Here is a 19,312-nt window from a genome sequence, read left to right as displayed (position 1 = left end):
AAGACATTATTATTCATAGTCCAGTAACTTTATGGCAGCATAAACCTCTTGGAGGAAAAAAGACTAACATATCTGAATATTATTTTCATTGGAATAATTTCAGTTCCAACAAGACTAAAAAATAAGAGGATATGAGATTAAAAAAAATAAATATTAAATTTGGGACAAAAAGCAGAGAATCATAGAATTGTTTTGATTGGAAATGACCTTTAAGATCATTGAGTCCAGCTCTAAACCATATCCCTAAGAAAAGGAGGATGAAGACAGGATTTTTTTTTTCTAAAGTTCTGAAAGGTTTGTCATTAATCAGCTGGGGATTCAGCCTTGAAAATAAAATTCATTACAAAACAAAAGCATCATGTTTACCCTTCCAACTTCCAATGCTAACAAACAACTCTGTGAGCTCTCTACTTTTCTGCTTAGTAATTTCTAACCTGGCAGGTTTTTATACATGACTGAAACGACTGTCTTGAAAGAATGACACAGAAGCATGCACAACGTAACCCTGAAAGAGACTTTCAGGAGCTAACCAAGGTCAGCTAGTTATCTGAACAATTCTTTGCATACCGTGCTACATTTTGTAATCCAGGGGTTTGAAGCCTGACATTTCACCAACTCTCTAAACCATTCTTACCTTCTTTTTACAAGTGAGTAAATAGAGGTACAGATCTGAGTGAAGTCCCCTTGTTTAAATTGCCAGAGTGTGCTGAGAGCTGCTCCACATAATCTCAAGAAGTACTGAGAGTCCCTATCTCCGTCTGAACCTAAGTAGAGGTCTGCAGACAGTGCAGTTGCCAAAATGCAAGGCTTATCTCTGCTTCTGTTGAGCTGCTGCAAGAGATTCTGGTGTCCTGATCCCAACCCCTTCTCCAACCACCATTAGAGAGTTCCCCCCTTCCAGAACTTCACGATTACAGCTTGCTCATGGTTGCATTTCATCAATAAAAGTCAATTGACTCATGTTTCTAAGGTCATTTTACACTATGCTGACAAAAGTAAAGGTGATTTAAATGGATATTACATTTTCATTCACTTTAGGGCCATTTTCCATTGCCTGAGTGGCATCAAGAGACCTGAGTGTAACTGAGAAGCGGATTCCGAGGTTTCACCTCAGCAGCTAACCTCTGGCACCCTGGAGTTATGCACTGGGATATTCATATATCTGAAAATCATAAACACTTGCCTCCAAGAGCAAACCAGAGAAGGAAATCTGGAACTGGATGGGAGAAGAGAGAGAGGGTTTCCTCAGCAGTGCCACCACCCTGCTGCAATTCCGCTTAGGGGAGCTGGGTTCAGGCACATATTCTCCCAGCCACTTCTCCCAGGAACTGGGATGCTCATCCCATGCCAGCCCAAATGTTAGCTGCCTAACATGGCCAGGAGATAAACTATTGCAAAAAACATATAGAGATTAAAAGCTTCCCCCCCTACACCCCCCACCCCTTATAGTTTCATTTGACATACTTGAAAGCTTAGCTATTTCAGAATTTGCAAGTCTTCAGAGTGGTCTGGGTCATTCAGTCAAGTGCACATATTCAACCACACAGCATTAGCTTTCTATTGTTCTGCCACAGGCTGGTGACTCACCAATACGCTTACTCATCACTTCCAGTGCTCCAATACCTGAATAACTCTTGAATAATTCAAACATCCCCATTTTTCAAGGATGATGTTTGTCTGGAGTGAGTTTTCTGAAAGCACTGTAAGGACTCAGGAGCCAGAGTCTTATTGAAAAGATGTAGGTCCTATGCCCCTAAAATCTTTATGTTTTCAAAAAGTCCCCACACCATGTACCTTTTAATAGAAAATGGATCTACACCTCATGTTTTGATCTGTGAACATAGAGAACTTTGATTTTCTGGCTTTAACAATCAAACAAACTGGCCATACTCCGTTGAAACAACCCAGTGAAGAACAATACATGTGCCAAGACAGAATGCGAAACATAAAATGATAATATATTTCTGCACCAAGTGTTCTTGTACGTTCATGGTATTTCTCATTCCCTTATCTTTGAGGCCTAATGGATCTTAGTGTGGAATAAACAGCAAGGAATTGCTGTTGTACAGTCTTTCCAAATGGAAGTCAGAGCACATTTTAAGTCCAAACAACATGATTATTCAAAGACTGAATAGGCAAGTGTAGCACTGAATGCCAAATAAAGGGACATAAAAAAGAGCGATGGCCATTTGTGTGAACTGAATACCATGAAGGTGATAAAGTTGCAGACACAGAAATGAACTTAAATCAGTGGAGAATTCTATACTATTCTCACAAACCCCAGTTACACTGGTCTCCCTTTGGTAGCAAATCAAGAGTACTTACCATTCTTGGAGAGAATCACAGCCAAATATTCATGAAGGGAGGTGTTGATGTAGAGCAGAAGGCTTGGAGTATGTGCTGTGAGAAAGCTGAATGCAATATTTTCCTTGGACATGACAGCATCCGCATAAATGGCAGAGCTTGAGGTGCTTGCGTTTTTTGTTACAGGGTAAGGTTCTTGGAAAATATAGGTAACAGAAGTGCCAGCTTCAAATAATGCAGAAACCTCTGAAAGTATATATAAACCAAGAGAATAATTTCATCTACTGCAATTTCAGATCTCCCAGGTAGGCATGAATTAAGTTGACACCCTCCAAAGGAGAACACTGCAAAATGTCCCTGACCCAGCTGTTACCACTTCCTTAATTTCAACTAGGAGTGTGTCCTTCCTTACAGTCTGTTTGTCTGGCACAGAGAAGGACAGTGTATGGAGACAGACCTCTAAATTAAACTATTTTAGTGCTGGAATCAGAGCTCCACAAGATAGAACAGGCTAAAATGTCTGTTGGCCAAACAAATGCTTGGTTCACCATCTTCTGACAGCTGACATAAAAAGGAATATTCTCTGCCTTTCCCCCACAGTAAAGACAATGTATTTGTCCTTTGCAGTCTCCTTTTTAAACAAAGTCATTATTAAAGCAACACATTGATCCGAAGACAGCCAGTAAGGTAAGCTGAAACATCTACCTGTGCATGCTCAGATCCCAAGAACTCACACTTATGTTTTTTCAATAAACAAAATATAGTCTGGCCATGAAATACACAGATGTGATAACAGCAGTTTTTTCTAATGTAAAACACAGTAATGTTAGGATGGTGATACCTTCATCTACAAACTGACTACAAGTACCTTCTCTAATAAAGCACCTCCACCTCTACAGCAGCATCTCCTAGCAGGACACTATGTGGCTATTTGATATGTGTCTCGTGACATCAGTGCCAAATCCTCAGCTTACGTAAGTGGGCATAGTTCTGTGGACTGCAGTATAACCAAGCCGATTTACACCAGCAGATGATTTGGCCCACTTAGTAAACCTGCTGCATTCAGGAAGTGAGTGGCAGCCGTGGAAATGAAAACACTCACATTGCACCTTGCTGTTATTGAACAGGAGTTTTGGTAGTTCCTTTCTCCCCCAAAGAACATGCTATCTAAATTGAATGTTCTTCATTTGCCCTGCTCCTTTTTCTGATATTGGCAACATCTCCTATGAGCCACCAGAAAGGTTCAGTGAGGACGCATTCACCACAGACTGAATCGTGCAAATCAGTTTTCTCCTGAATGCTTCATGCTTATTTTTAAAATCTTGTAATGTTTCAATGGCTTGTCACAGAGATGGCAAAAATACATAAAAAAACTACCTCTTTTTGTCACACCATTGCTCCAAAACTCTGTAAAGAAAAGCTCTCACGATTTTGTTAAGGTGAACAAAGCTAGATGAGGCTTAAAAACAAGCAAACTAAACATTCAGACATGGGTAGACAACTGTTATGAAAAAATGTCAGCCCTATTTGCTAATGTCTGGGCCATTATATGCAATTGAATACTGGACTCCTAGTGGGATGTAGCTGGCAGCTTTAACAGGACAACTAGTATCGTTTTAATTTCTGAGGCCACTGAAGTCAACAAAAGGAGGTGTTACAACCTGCTTAAGATAAACACTTAGTAATGCTGAAGTGACAGCTGATAGTAGAATGTCTTATTGTAACATCAGGGACACCAAACTGACAGGAGTGAAACTGCTGTAATTCAGAGACCACTAAGGACTTAGGATCAAAACTCAGTGCTTACCTTCCTTGCAGAAAGGTCCTTCATAGGCTGAGTTGGTACAATCACAGGAGTAACCATTATACTTCTCCACACATTTTCCTCCATTATGGCACAGGTTACCATAACTGCTGCAATGTCCTGGACATCCAGGTTTAACACCAGATGTCATTTTAGCTCTCTCTTCAAGGTCAAGTTTCTGTCCATTTAAATGCAGAGATCGAATGCATCCCAAAAATCCCTTTTGTCTGGAAGCCGTTCCCCCTGAAAAAGAGAGAAAAAAGCACATGCATTCATTGGTGAGCCTGCACAGCGATCAAAGCCCTCAAGTCCAATACAGAGGTACAAATATGAGTCCATGAATTTTAAAAAAAATATTATATATCAATGCATGCAGTGGCAAAAGATGATGGACAGCTCTGGAAACTAAAGTTCTCTATCTTCATGAAAGGACTAAAAAGCTGTATGTGACACTTTCTTGTTGCCATTCTTCTCCTTCCTGCCTTATCTACTGCCCTGTCTGGCATTTAAACTGCAAATTCATTTGGGAAAAAAGATTAGCTTCTTTATCGTATGTCTGCATATCACCTAATACATGAGAAAGCCAAACCTATTTTTTCGTTGTTGTTGTTGCCATAGCACAGAGTATAAATAACAGCCTAATCCCAACAGCAGGTGAGTTACACATGCTGATGAGTCCAGATAGCAGGGATGAATCAGGTTCAGCACCAGGCCTGCTGGCTGAAGAGAAATGACTTGATTCAGAATTTATGCATGACTGCCCAACCTGATGTTGCATGTGAATGGCTGTTGTAGGCAGGAAACATGAGTTCAGCTCACAGTTATGTTATCTATTACAATTGTTCAATATAATTGGGTTTCTTCCTGAAGATAAGAGCTGTATGGATCTACACAAGAGGGCAGTTCTGTCTCTACAAGCTAACTAGCTTCTTATCTGCCCAATGAAGACATTTTTTCCATAAGAGGTAATCTGTAAGAATAACTATAATGATGACTTAGAGTACTTTGTGAAAATATCACCATTTTTCTTATTATGGGCTTTGTTTGGCAGTGGCCAGTGTTTTTCTTTTGAAGATACTGCAATTTTGATTGCGGCTAAGAAATCTAATTATGGTTCAGGAGGTAACAGCATTTGTAGGCTCTGAAATGGCAGCTTTATTGGTGATTTTCCTGCAAAAGCAGTATGAAAGGTGTCATCTTTCCAAATTATTCTCTTGTAGAAGTTGGTTCTATATCAAAGTGCATGATGTATCTTTTGCTAAGTCCTTGCAGAAGAACATCTGTTTTTTCATAAGTTGTTTAATTAAGCAAGACTTGTGCAAACTAAGACAATGAAGCAATGGTTTGAAAAGCAATCTCACCAAAACCCTATTATTCTGCTATACCATTTTCACATATTTTTCTTTCTGTTGCACTAATAGCAGAAATTCTGATTTTGAATAAGAATAGTTGAACTATAGGATAGTATGTGTGAGACAGGTTTACTTCATGTTTATTTTAGTATGGCTTTGTGAGAGAAACAAATATTTTCTTTTCAGATGTGCAAATGCTATCTCACTTATTTTAAAGGCCCTCTGAACACAAGAATTGGACCTTCGGCATTTGCTGCACTGTGCACACACAATCCTTTTCTTTGGAGATTTTGCTCCCAAACTGTACATACCGTATAACTTAAATGTTTTATTCAGTAAAACAGATTTTAAGTTAAGCCTCGGGACCACAAACACCAAGGTTAAGGGTGTTCTTTGCTGAGGGGTGGTCACAGACAAATAAGCCATGTTGCTTTCAGCAAGGTATTTATACAGTTGAATTTTACATAGAAGCCTTGGGGAAAGGAAGAAGGTCTAAGAGGCAAGAAGTTCACAGAGTACTCCCTTGTCCCTTGGTGACACAATTGGATAAACTATTAACACTCAATCAGTGAACTGCGGATTTACTTTAAGAAGCAAAGGACTTTTTGATGGTAAGGGATTAGGATTAGGGAATCTCAAGTGGCATGAATAAATATTAGGAGATTTCTTGCTTTATGTAACTGATACCAAGAACAGGAAAGGGCATGAAAGTATAAGAATCATAACTATTGTTACTCAGGAGTAGGAGAACTTGCTGTGATATTCCTCAGAAGACATCCAAGTCACACTTGCTAGTCTCAAACAAAGTTGTACAAAACAGGATACACAAGGAGTTAATCATTAATTCCTCCTCATGGCCTCCAAAATATCCCCAAGTGTCTACAGATTCCTTTTAAAACAACAGTAAACAAAGTATGCCCCTTCTTTTTCTCTCCTTCCTTTTCTCTCTCTCCCAACAAAGTTTCTCAGATGTTTACTCTCTCTGGGGTACATTGCATTGGGACTGTCTACAACAGACAGAGGAGACTCACCCAAAGATTCCTTGCTCCCTTGTTCCCAAGTCAAAACCAGGAATCCAAGCACTTAACTTTGCTAGCCGCCTTAACATTCCAAATAAATAGCACAAAAACTTCTGATCAAGGCTTTATGCATCAAATTAAAGAATTTGTATTTTGTTTCTCCGATGTTACCAGTTGAGTACAAATCACTACTTCTCCCCTCCCCATACTGGAGTGTTATGGTCATGCCTTCTCCACTAGAAAAGACAGTTCCATCTCTGACTACACCATGAGAGGACATGATGACACACCTCCTCCAGGACCACAAGGATATACCAGGAGGCAGACGGACTATCCAAAAGGATGTCACCCATTCGGAATGCTGAAAGTGACCATCCATTGAAAGGAATGACTTCTGTGTGTCTCTTCAGAGCAAGTATTGTGCCAAACTGGCCTGTCGCTGGGCAGTTTGGTGCAGTTGATATAATTTGGCCTGTGCATTTGTTTAGGGTTTGCTTCTTCTACTGTTTGCGTTTTTGTTTGCTTGTTTTTTCTTTTTTTTTTTTTTTTTTTTTTTAATTAACACAAGAAACATAGCCAGGTGCAAGGACACCAATGTTGTAACTGAGGATTATAAAGCAGCCTACAGCAGCTAGATGCCCAAGACCTACTGAAAGAAAGGGAGAAATTATTTTCTAACTGTTTTGAGCTGCTTTAAAATCCTAGCTGGCTTGATTTTGAGTGTACTAGCCGTAAAAATAAATTCTCCCTTCCATTTTGTACACACATAAAACTATCTCAGAAGTCTGCCACATAGTCCATAGTGCCAATATTGGCCTTAAGCAGACTTTCTGCCTTTGTTCTAGTTAATTTCAACAAGTATAGCCATAGAAACACTCTTTCTGGTACTACACAGATAAATACATAAGTGTTCTCTGAGTCAGTTACAGACTAGCCACAACAGCTAACCATATAAACAGTATTTAATCTACACTTTTATCTTTTATTGACTATGCATACCTGTTTCTCCATAACAAAGAGAAACCATCAAGGACACTCAGATATTTATAGGAAATGATGCAATAAAACCAGAATTGCTAATTTGGATTCTGTCACATTGTGCTGCTACGGATGAGGAGATAAAAGGAGAGGGATTACATTTAAACATCTCCAATTTGTCTCCCCTTCTCCAGTTTTACCTCCAGAGAGATCTAGTAAGGAGGTAGCCATTTTCTATGGTTTTTTTTGAATAACATGTGGAAGAGATCATAATTCCAATGGAACCTAGGGAACATCAGGCAATGACAATTTGTTGCTCATGCTATGCGGTGTGCTGGCCAGAGCAAATGCTTGGGTTCTGCTCCCCGAAAGGGAACATTCCCTAAAGACAGACATGCAGGGCAAACACCATGTCAGCAAGATGCAAGAACAGCCAAGACCATTGAATCACACATAAAACAGGGCAATGAAAGGTGGCAGGGCAGAACTGAATGGAGAATGGTGGCATGGAAAGAAATGACACCCAAATTCCAGGATTTCTGTAAATGAATACAATGAATAGTATGAGCATATGAGAAGGAGGATCTGATTATCAACTTTATAAATTCCTTCTACACAATATTGATGTACAAAAGAGACTTCAGGGTAGGAGAAATCGCTACATGAGTGCATCTTTCCAGGATATGTAATACTCCTGTGAACTTCTCTATCTGTGGTGTGTTACCAAATCCAAAATGAAAGTATTAGTGTGCAGATAACAAATAATGGGTACTTCATGCTTATCAAGATCAGAAGTGAGTGAAGATTTTCTGGCACATAGTACTGTTAATCCAAGTAGTGTAATGTGAATTCAAACTCAGTAAGACACACCTAACATTCAGAAATGCAGATTAAGAACATTAAACCCACCCATGGTTACACCAAGCACACAGAGCAAGCTGAAAATTGATTTTTACCCTAGCACTGACCCAGACAGGCTTGGGTTCAAAAACAGGCATAACTCAAAATTAATATAGGGACAACATAAGTGATGGTGAGACTCCCAGGTTCTGCTGTAGCCTCTGAACATCTGAATTTTTCTTCTGGAATAAGCAACCATGACATCTAAACACTGAACCCACTGTCGTTATATATCAGTTAGTATCCCTTTGAGACAACTCAAGTTCACATTTTTCACAGTCTTATATCCTTTTCACAGGATATAGCTTTGCATTGGTTCACAATCAGTGCTTTCTCCCTCTAAAAGGACTATAAACTGTGATTTGGATTTGTTTCATTTGGTTTCTTATGGAAGAGAATATCTGCTCACACGTGGTATATTTTTATCTCTGAATCCAGACTTTTTAAATTCCTTGCCCAAATTTAAGAGAGACAATATTATGTTCTCCCATATTTCAAGAAAACTGGTAGCACCGAAACAGCATCAAGGTCTCCACTCAGGAAGACTGAAGTGTGAATTCATCCCTTACTGGACATAAAAGAACCTACAAACATAAAAGAGAAATCCTTCTCTGTGCTTAGTCATTGGAAAATCTTCAGTAAAAGCCTAAATCTCCTAAAATACCTAAGTCAGTCAATCTGAAGATAAATTTCCAAGGAAAGTCAGGCCTTCTTAACTCCCACCCTTACAAAGTATTTAAAGGCTCATAATGTGTCCATATCACCGGATCAGGAATAAATGAAGCACAGCTCCACTACTGCCTACAACTGACTGTTTTGTGAACATTGCTGGAAAAGGCTTCTGTTCAACTTTCTTTCCTATAAATCATAAAAAGTAAAACAATCTGTTTGACAAGCCAACTATAATAAAAAAAAAGAAAAAGCCAATGAACCAATATAAAAACCCAAGAGCTAAATTCTTCTATCATTTACAGTCTCAAATATAACTGGATCTTGGGTTAAAAGGAGAAATCTGGCCAAAACTGAAGTAAATAACTCATTCATAAAACAGGCAGCAACTGTTGACAAGGAATGAATTGGTCCAAATTAACAGAATTCCTTTAAAATTATGTTATATGCCAACTGCCCTGTAGTCAAATTTTACAAATGTCCAAATTTATTTCTTATGTGTGATCTACTCTGTATAACTCCCTATAAGGTAATGACCTTTCTTTTGAAGGTGTTACATAGCCACCTCACACATACTGTACATAGGCTGATGTCTCTCCAGCAACAGGAAAGTAATCAAAGTTTGAAAGCTACGGTGGATCTCCATTCAATCATCATAATGCTACATGATACTAATATAGTTCCTTCATCCCAAAGGATCAATAAACCCTTCCAGAAGATAAATAAGCTAAATTAAATTTTGACATTGAGCCTTATTTATTAGATTTACAAAATATGTGAATTGATTCTGGAAAGGAATCAAGAAGAAAAAAAAAAAAAAGGTTATATCTTAATGACTAGCTAGCTACCTTCAGTGTGGAAAAAGGTTCCATATTTAAATGGAATAAAATAGGGAGATTCACTTAAAAATTATTTGCAACATTTTGAAAATAATAAATCACATCGATTACACAGATTATTAATTAAGAATGTGCACACTAATTATGGATATCCCTTAATCACTGTCAGTATGCAGACTGCTGCAGAAACAAATATGTTGTGGGTTAGGGGGGAGTAGGGAGTAATATTATGTGCTGCTGCTGCTTTCTGTTTTACAATGTTGTTTATGCATTTATTTTTCAGATGGGATAAAACTCTCTCCACATGGTTGAGGTATTAAATCAGTTGCCTCCTATTAGAGATTGGAATGAGACTTTCAGTAGAGACAAATTATGCCACATCTGCGTATTTTTGGACTTCTGCCATCTTTCCCTGGAGTACCCAGGGAGAAACAGAATTAGAATCAGGAGGCTGCCCAGGTTTCCATCTCTTCTCACTGCTCTTAGGAAAACTCAGAAAATTATGGACAGCTTTGGCCTTCAGTAAGGTAGAGCTAAAGTCTGAAAAAACCCTGAAAATGTTAGGTTTTCTGTCCTTTTTGTTTAGGTTTCAATAAAATTGTGGATGGAAAACTGAGTGTAATCTCTTTATTGCTGCACAGTGAGAACTTTTCACCTCTTGGTTGATATAAATTAACTGTGTCCTAGAGGTTATTGTAAATAAAGTACAGTTAGAGAAAAACTTTAGCTGAAAGTCACTGTTGGACTGGTTCAATCTATTCCTCACTGCACAGGTATATTCACAGGCAGATTCAGATTCACTTCTCCACCAAGATCAAGGGGACCTTTTCTGCACAATTGTTATCTGTTTGCTCAACCCCCAGCTTGTACAGAAGCCTGACGGTATTCTGCTCCAGGTGCAGGGCTCTGCATTTGTCTTTGCTGACAAGGGTTCCTGTTGGCACATTTCTTTGTTGAGGTCCGTGACTACCGTGGGTTTCCAGGATGCAATTAAGTGGTTATGTCACTTTAAAAACACAATGAAGTTTGTTCAGGTAACTTGTTTATTTTCCTGAGGCAAAAAAGCAAGCTTATAGGCAGATACTGCTTTGCAGATGCAAGATGGTAAGCAGCTAGTATATATGACATTTTCAATAGATGACTTAGGATAAATCCTTCATTTTTACTCCTTTAAATCCTTCATTTTTACTCCTTTAAAAAGACACAACCAAAAATTTGGAAAAGTTTTCCCAGTCATTAGAATCTCTAAGTTTTCTATCTGGAAACAGTACCTTGGCTAGACTTCTCTGATGTTTCTAAGGTATCTAGCAGCCCAACCCTACTGCCTTCAGGCCTGGCCCCCCACAAAACATGTTCTTAGGACTACCTTGGCATTTGAGAAACAATTTATTTTGTAACAGAAAACAGAAGCCTTGCACTGTGATGGTCTTAAGCCTCCTTTCTGTGAGTTCTTCAGTGAACTTTCCTCTGACTGACTCTTATCAGAGATCATTTTGGGTACATATCATTATCTATGCAGGAGGGACTCCCAGCCATTGATGCAGCTATATTTATTAGCAGATTCATTCCTTACATTCAGAGCCCAGTAATTATTGCACACATACACTGTAAAAAGCTCTAATAAACACCCCAAAATCTTCTTAAATCAAAGGATGTGGATACATGGGTAAACTTTATTAAAATGAATTGTCAGACTGAGGTTTGCTGTGGCATTTCAGCTAAGTAAGAGAATCCATTTTAAGGAAAGAATCAGTAGTTACCTGCGTGGCCTTGAAAAAGAAGCAGTTACAACACACTCCATCACTGAACAGATTACTCAGGAAGACAGTGTTTGAATATAGAAAAGGGAGAAGTCCATTTGTCATCCCTGATTATATTATCAGATACAAGCTGGTCCTAATCTAGGTTTCATTTGCAAGCGAAACAAGGAAACAAACTGTATGCAAACAGAGTTGTGTTGTTTTGGTTTTTTTTCCCCTGGGAAAGATGACCTTCAGTTAAAATACCTGTAGCTGTTTTTCCTGTGTTCATAGTTCTCTCACACATGCCCTCCATAGCCAAATAAGGGTTTTGGCAGACATGCTTAAAAGAACAGACTTTAAGACCATACTGTCATCAGGCTTTGCACCAGAAACTTACATTAAGAATTTCTGCCTTTTACATTTAATCTAGAAAGAGAGATCACATTTCCTACAGCAAATTGAACAGCCAGTGATGCACAGAAAGAAATAGTATGAATTCTGTGGCAATAATCATGTTTCAAACATTCTTAGACCCTAAAAATATCACCTGGTATAGTATGGCTAAAATATGATTAGTGTTTTGAGTGTAAAAGCAGTAGTTAGGGTTTACTTTATGTTGCCTGTTGAAGGAGTGTAAGAAAAGAAAATGGAGTTAGGTCAGCACATGCAAGCTCAATGGTGAAACAATAGCACTACCAAGGCATAGACACATAAATATTGTATATATTTACAGAAACCCTTAAACGGTCCCTACCTACAAATAATTGGCTGTTGAGCTGCAAACGGAAGTGCCCCTCAGCAGGTGCCTCCAGGACCTTCTTGGGCAGGTTGTCCACCTGGAGAGAAGTTTGCTTGAGGTTCCTCTCTGCTCGGACATAGTGCCACTGATTGTCATTCAGGGGTGTAGGAGACTGCACAGTGGCTTCTGTGGGGCCATTCCCAACATCTATGGAGAAGGTGATCTCTTTAGGGGCTGCAATAGATAAACAGATGTGAAGCGGAAGTGCAGGTCTGAATTAAATCGTGGTTCTGACATCAAGAAATCTTACATAAATATAGGGTCCATTAACTTTTATGTTGGCAAATAGTACAGCATCATTTACCTCCCATCTCCTACACAGCAGCTTATACATAAATTTAAGCCTGCAGCCTCACTGTTTGATCTCTACTGTGATTATACTTGGCTGTGTGTGCCCATCTTTTTTTTTGCTATAACAATTACAGTGCTCTAGAAATAGTAGGTTATCCTATTTTTGAAGTATAGTTGTCAACCACTGTACAAAAGTTGCACAATGGTAGCGAAAGATTTAGGACAAATAACACTAAAATGGGGGAAAGGATGAAGGAGCTCTTTCTGACTGTATCTTTCAAAATGCATGTACTTAACAATCACAGAACTTGGCTGCAAATGGTAGAAGAGAATCCTACAAACATTTGTTTGACTGAATGAGCCTGCCCTGGGAAGCAAGGAGAAACAGATGAGCAAAACTAGTTCCTTGGTGATCCTAAACCAAAGGGACATGTTTAATACATGTCCAGAGACAGCAAGGCTCCTAGAAACAGGATGATAATTGAAAAACAGCAGTCATGTAAAGGAGTCTATCTTGCTCTGTTGAATGCCTGAAAGGGGCCAGATCTTTTTAACACTCTTGCTACTGATTATTGTTCCTGTTCCTAAAATATGAAATACACCAGAAAGACCAAGAACGCAATCCACAGACCACACAACCAGAAGGCTGTGGACTGAAAATTCATAAAAACCTGTTATTTCAAGGCCAAAAAATTTGATACGTCTGGTTTTGGAAGCTGCTTCTTAGATAGTTAGAATGGGAAACACTCCACAGGGATAGACAAAGTTCTATTCTGAGCCTCCGCATCTGCTAAAAGGCCGTTTCCCTTTGAAGCATCTGGTCTGTGGAGCTTCCTTGATACAAGGCCTTTAGGCAGCAAATTCCATCTGGCAGCAAGAACTACAACATCAAACTACTAATGAGAAACCTAAGTTTAAAAGACAAGATTTTCCCCAAACTTTCAAATAACTCATTTCTCTGGGAGTACGGATTTAACATACACACAAAAGCTTTCACTAAACAATCCTCCTAGTTGTTTGCAGGATTTGTTATATCTGATAACAAAATGACATTTATACTTCTATATCCCTAAGAATCCAATTCAGTACACTGAAGTACAACCAAATTGGACTTTGATGTGCAATTAACAGTAAATCATACCTCATTACCTTGTGATAATGCACCATGACATTTACCTTTGGTTTAATGAATTGAAGGGCCTTGGGGCCCTGTTTTATTAATTTTTATGTTGGGGTTGTTATAAGCATATTATAAAATGCATTGCACTCAGTTTGTTTTTCCTAAGCTTGACAGAATTTGGAATACGGAATTCATATTTCATGTGAAAGCCATGGTACCCTTTTGTCACTAATAAATATTTGAAGTCATAGGAACAGAAGTGAAACAAAACCTCACTCAGTTCCCTGCTACTCTTCTTTGTGTACTGAATGGCAGTTATAAGGCCCATTACAAGTGTGACTGACTTATCTTGCATTAGGATCCTGTCTCTCATAGGCTCTCACCTTGTAACTGTACCATACACACTGAGTTCCTCCGAAACACTAGGGCTGCATCATACTAGGTATGTTGCTGATATAGAAACAAAAGTAACCAGAGTGGTTGTATTAAATTTTTCATCCTTCAACTAAATTTACAGTCTACAGGTACATTTAACCAGTAGCTTTTTCTCTAAAGACAAGAGAAAAAAAGAATCAGTGTTGAAAAAGTAAATTCAGTGGCTTGTTTAAGAAAGATAAACCTCCCCAAACCAAGATTAAGTGTAATGACCATGGCTATACAGGAAACTCTGACAGGAGAAGTAAACAAGTTTACATTAATGGGCTTTTTTATCTCCATCTTATCCTCTTCAGGCACCTTCAACCATCTAAAGGCAGAAGAAAATATATCCTTCCCACTTCCTTGCACCTGTAAAATTGGGTAAATACACCAAGATTTCTTTAACAGTGAAACTTACAGCTTATTTCAACTCGTATGAAGTCTTTAATCCCAAGGTTTTCCAAAAACACCCCAGAGATGGTGGTAGTTTTGAAGAAGAAGGAGATGTCTGCGCTGACCTCAGCATGGAAGGTGGGGAAGTGCAGATAGGAGGCCTCTGTGTTGAAGGAAGCGGCATTCCAGAACTGCCCTGCAAGCACAACCCCCTTCTCTATAGTTAATTGGCACAGGACAGCAGCTGTGAGCTGCACATGGAAAGCCACCTTTCATCAGATAAATAAGTTTAAAAAAGCAAAACAAAACAAACACCACACAAAACAAAGAGTGAACATTCTGTACCTATGGAAATTGAGAAGAGCTAGTACTCACTGTCTCCATAGCAACGCAAAGGGCCGATTTTCCAAGCAGCCTCAGAATTTGATCTGTTTGTGTCAGTGATCACCATCTGAGTTACAGGCAAGTGGTCTTTGAAAGCAAGAAGGCCAGTATCATTTGTCCTGGATTATAATAAACAAACAGAAAGAGACAGATTAACCACAGACAAAATCCCCAACATTCTTATTCAAGGCAATATTTGAAGAGATGCTTAAAGATGAAAGGTCTTTTGCAAAAATACCTAGGAGACTTGTGACCGGTACATGCTGCTTAAGATACATTTGTGCAGATGTGCTCTATGCTCATACATAATACTGACCATTGAAGACACTGTATTTGGACACATGATTCTGACTGGTATGGACTGTAACTCTGTGTCAGCTGTGCAGAATGATTGTGAAGCCAAGACAGACTGCTGCCATCCTTCCCCAATGGGCATTAATGTAAACCAGGCTCTAGTGGTTTCATCAGCAGGATGAGTTTGATGTGGATCAGGTATAAGTCCAAGTCTGCATTTCTGTTAAGTTAGGTCAAGATAGACAACAGCATTTATGCTGGCTTTATGCTTTATCCAAGCAGGAAGAGGACACATGATACCTGACCTAGAATGCTGTTAGCACTGGGTAGCCAGACAATACCTGATCCAGCTTCAAGATGCTAGGGCACAACTGGCTCGGCACACTGTGAAGACGGTTGAACTGGCAGAGTGAGTTTGCACTGAATCAGCCCTTTTCATCATGTGGCTGCGGAAATTTTGGTTCAGCAATTGAAATACTGAAGGCTGTGTTTACTGCACTCTCGAACTACAGTCTCTTGTTTGTATCAGCTGGGATATTCTTCAACCGTGAATAACTTACACATGGCTGCTGGAAAGGAAGAGAAATAAAGATTCCTAAAGGATTATTTATTTGGTTTTATTCTAAGTGTGCTGGACAAATTGTTGTCCTCAAAATGCAGCATGGTGTTTCATGGCAGCCCTCTGGTCCCTAAGCTGATGCAGTGGGCTTGGCTCTGGCAGGCTATGTGGATGAGTGTTCGTCCCACTGTAATTCATGAGCTGAACTGAGTGCCTCAAGCACCCAACTCTGACCTTACCAGAGCCGAATTGCCCTCTAGAGGTATTTCTCTATCAATTGATTATAGAGAAGGCAGTCCGACATCCCAGGCAGGATCCCAGACTACCTATATGCTGCTTATAACACCAGCTTCCACAAGTGTACCTCTCATTATAGTTACAGTTGTGGGAAGGGACACAGGACTTCAGCAAAGAAATAATAATCAGCAGATGTGCTCTGACACACAACCTCAGATGTTTGCTTGGCTAAGTGCTTTACTCTGATTAATGTTAGAAAAAACAGAAAGGGTATTTTGATTTTTTTTATAAAGGCTGCACACAATTTATTTTTCATTGTTTGTAATTGTATGCAGCACAGTTAATTTTCTCATAATTCCAAGGGGTAAAGGAGAGGTACCCTCTCTGACCCTAGCATTTTTTTCTTGCTTCAGTGGGTGTCTGACATGCAGATAATTACAGACAAAGAGCAGGAAAATTAAATTCCCAGGCATGAGATGGAGCGATGCCTTCAATTCAGACTTGGAAGGAAAAATACCATATTTGAATCAAAAGTATATGGTCTCCAAAGCTCTTCACAGAAGTCTCTCAGCAGCTTACTCATATAGCTTATTGTATCAATCTTTGAAAGTTAGTATACATGCTCTCAATAGATTATGAGAAAATTTTAAAAAAGCTGAAGTATTTGAGTATTTCTTAGGAAGCTAATTAAATATGGTATTTCAGTGGGTGGGAGAAAGAACAGTAGGTGGAATGAATGAAAGGCAGTCAGAAAGATGCACAGAAAGAGGACATAAAATATGCAACATACACATGAATAACTAAATTGGCATTTACTTTTTTAAAAATAAAATTTAAAAAATCACAAAATATTTAGGGAGTTTTCTGCAAATTTACTTTCATTCAAAAAATAGTGCAGTCTTTTGACCAACTATGATCAGGATTAAAATAAAAATCAGTATCTTCCTACAGCTACCACTGAAGATATCTACAAAAAAAAAAGAAACTGTGACATTTTAAAGATATCTATTCACATCTCTGAAAACTGCATTGCTTATTATATATTCTGTTATATTGCATGAAGTTCTTTTATATAGAATTTTATGACTCTGAGTTTTTACTAGTTATATGCCAGCATCACAGGGAACTCTAGTAGTATAGCTCAACTGTGAGAAAGAAAAATATTCTAGAACTAATAAAAATCTTTACTTTTATGCTAAAGTCTTGAAAACTCAATCAAGTTTATATTAAAACTCAAACAGCACATTTAATGCATTTTATTCTCTCACACATGGAAAAAAACAAAACAAAACAAAACCAAAACCAAACAACATGTGTAAGGATACATATTCTCATCCAAGTAGACATTGAAATAAAACCTATCAGTAAAACCATTCTGCCCTTCAGAGAATGTGTTAATGATGGGAACAACATCCTTGTTGCTGCAGTTTATTATCACTATTTCCTGGTGGGAAATCAAGCTTTTGGTGAAAAGTCAACATGTAAGATGTTTCAGTTAATAAAAGCAGAAAAGAGATTTGAAGACACTATATAGGCTCTCATGAGAGCTGAAGTTTGAGTGTCTTAAATTCCTGGTATTCTTCAATTTGAACTTATTTCAGACTCCATTTCTTACCAAACACCACAATTCCTCTTCTCTTTATGTGGTACACCTTGGCAGCCTCTCAAATATAGTGCATTATGCCTCAGAGAAGAGCAAGAGAGCTTCATGTATCTGTATAATAATTTCCTGCAGGCACTACTGTGGCACTATAAAATACAAATATTCCAGGGTTTGGACAAAACATTTGGAATTTTGCCATAAGAGGGCTTGGGGATCACTTTTAATGTAGTATGGTTTTCTAATGAAAAGTCCTATTTTCTTATAGAAAGCATCTGCACTATGATGTGCACATACATTAATTTTGTCTTATAAACAAAAATAAAACCCTGTTAGGTGCATTATTTTTGTATTTGTTCCCAGAGCTAGTTTTTACTTATATGTATTTTAATTTAGCAACTCAGTACACATAAAACCACAGCTGCTTCTCAGGTTAGCCAAAATCACTACGTTATTTTTCTTAGCGGTTTTCACATAGAACTCTCTGACCACTTCCACCAAATATGCATTTCATACCATGTACCCTGTTTCTCAGTATTGAGAACTACAGGTGGGTCCTGCCTGTAGGAGTGTCCTAGGGGGTGATGCTACTTGGCCACGAATCTAAGTCCTATTTTCCCAGAAATCAAAGCAGGTTTTATCATTTCCCCAAAAGGAGTCCTGCACATGTAGAAAATGGTACAAATAAATTCATGAACTTGGGAAGTAGACCTTCTGCTTACCTGACATGGCACTCAATTTGGCACAAATTCAGATGAAAATCTGAATGTTTTTCAGAGGTTGGAAAGCACCCTCAACAAACAGATGTGTCTCTGAGCTCTTTGCATAAACAGTAGTGTCAATTTGTACTTCCCACAAGCAAAGCCAACCCAAATCCAATAATGTCCTTTAAATTCAATCATCTAAATATTTTTAGTTCAAGATATTAAATACAGTTGGATGTTATCTATACATCCATGTCTGAAGGTTAGTGTCTGTATCTACCCAAAGGACTTGCTCTATAAGCTATGAGGCACGTTATACATCAAACAAATGCTCTATGTATGGGAGGTGAATGGCAAAGGAAAATAATAGGGAAAAAGTTTCATTGCAAGAGCAGCAATACTAAAAGTGACAGTGCAGCAAATGAATACTTTAAGATGTAGCACAGGCAGTCTTACTTGTAAATTACAAATAATTATTTTGATGGTAACACTATGAAACTATTGTTCTTCTTCCTGACTAGTAATAAAAGCATGCTCAAAAAAATCTTACTTTATGGTATCCTAACAGTGTAAGTCATCATAAATTGGTAATCTCTAGGTAACCATTTCCATACTTTTTCTACAAATGGTAGACCAGTGGTGCCATTAAATATAATTTCTTCTCATGTGGTCCTCTATTTGTACATTTTCTTCCTGCACATTAATGAAAACTCTAATGGGGTCTGGGCCTCAGTAGCTCAGATATTTAGTACAGATTTTCATGAATATAGTATATTTGGGGAAAAGAATACTATCATCACCAGATGTCAATGAACTGAATGAGCAATGGGCCAGTGAAACAGGCTTCCATGGTAAAGAGTTCTGAGCCTCATGCAGGACATATCGTGAATAATCTGAAGGGAAACAT

At 38.4% G+C, this 19,312-nt stretch overlaps 1 protein-coding gene across 4 annotated transcripts in view; it reads right to left on the bottom strand.

Annotated features, from left to right (window-relative positions):
• CNTNAP5 (contactin associated protein family member 5) overlaps positions 1-19,312 on the bottom strand; it is a 272,016-nt gene that overhangs the window by 29,285 nt on the left and 223,419 nt on the right. For 3 of the 4 annotated variants that reach the window (XM_065840744.2, XM_065840745.2, XM_071810878.1), the window contains 5 exons: positions 15,003-15,130; positions 14,653-14,823; positions 12,362-12,580; positions 4,112-4,351; positions 2,326-2,550 (listed from right to left, as the gene is read on the bottom strand). In XM_065840744.2, coding sequence (XP_065696816.1) covers positions 2,326-2,550; positions 4,112-4,351; positions 12,362-12,580; positions 14,653-14,823; positions 15,003-15,130 — 983 coding nt within the window. The remainder of the gene's footprint in view (positions 1-2,325; positions 2,551-4,111; positions 4,352-12,361; positions 12,581-14,652; positions 14,824-15,002; positions 15,131-19,312) is intronic. The other variant, XM_071810877.1, reaches the window with a different exon arrangement.

Source organism: Patagioenas fasciata, chromosome 7 (assembly GCF_037038585.1).
Source record: "Patagioenas fasciata isolate bPatFas1 chromosome 7, bPatFas1.hap1, whole genome shotgun sequence".
NCBI lineage: Eukaryota > Metazoa > Chordata > Aves > Columbiformes > Columbidae > Patagioenas > Patagioenas fasciata.
This window is presented reverse-complemented; position numbering and strand designations above follow the sequence as displayed.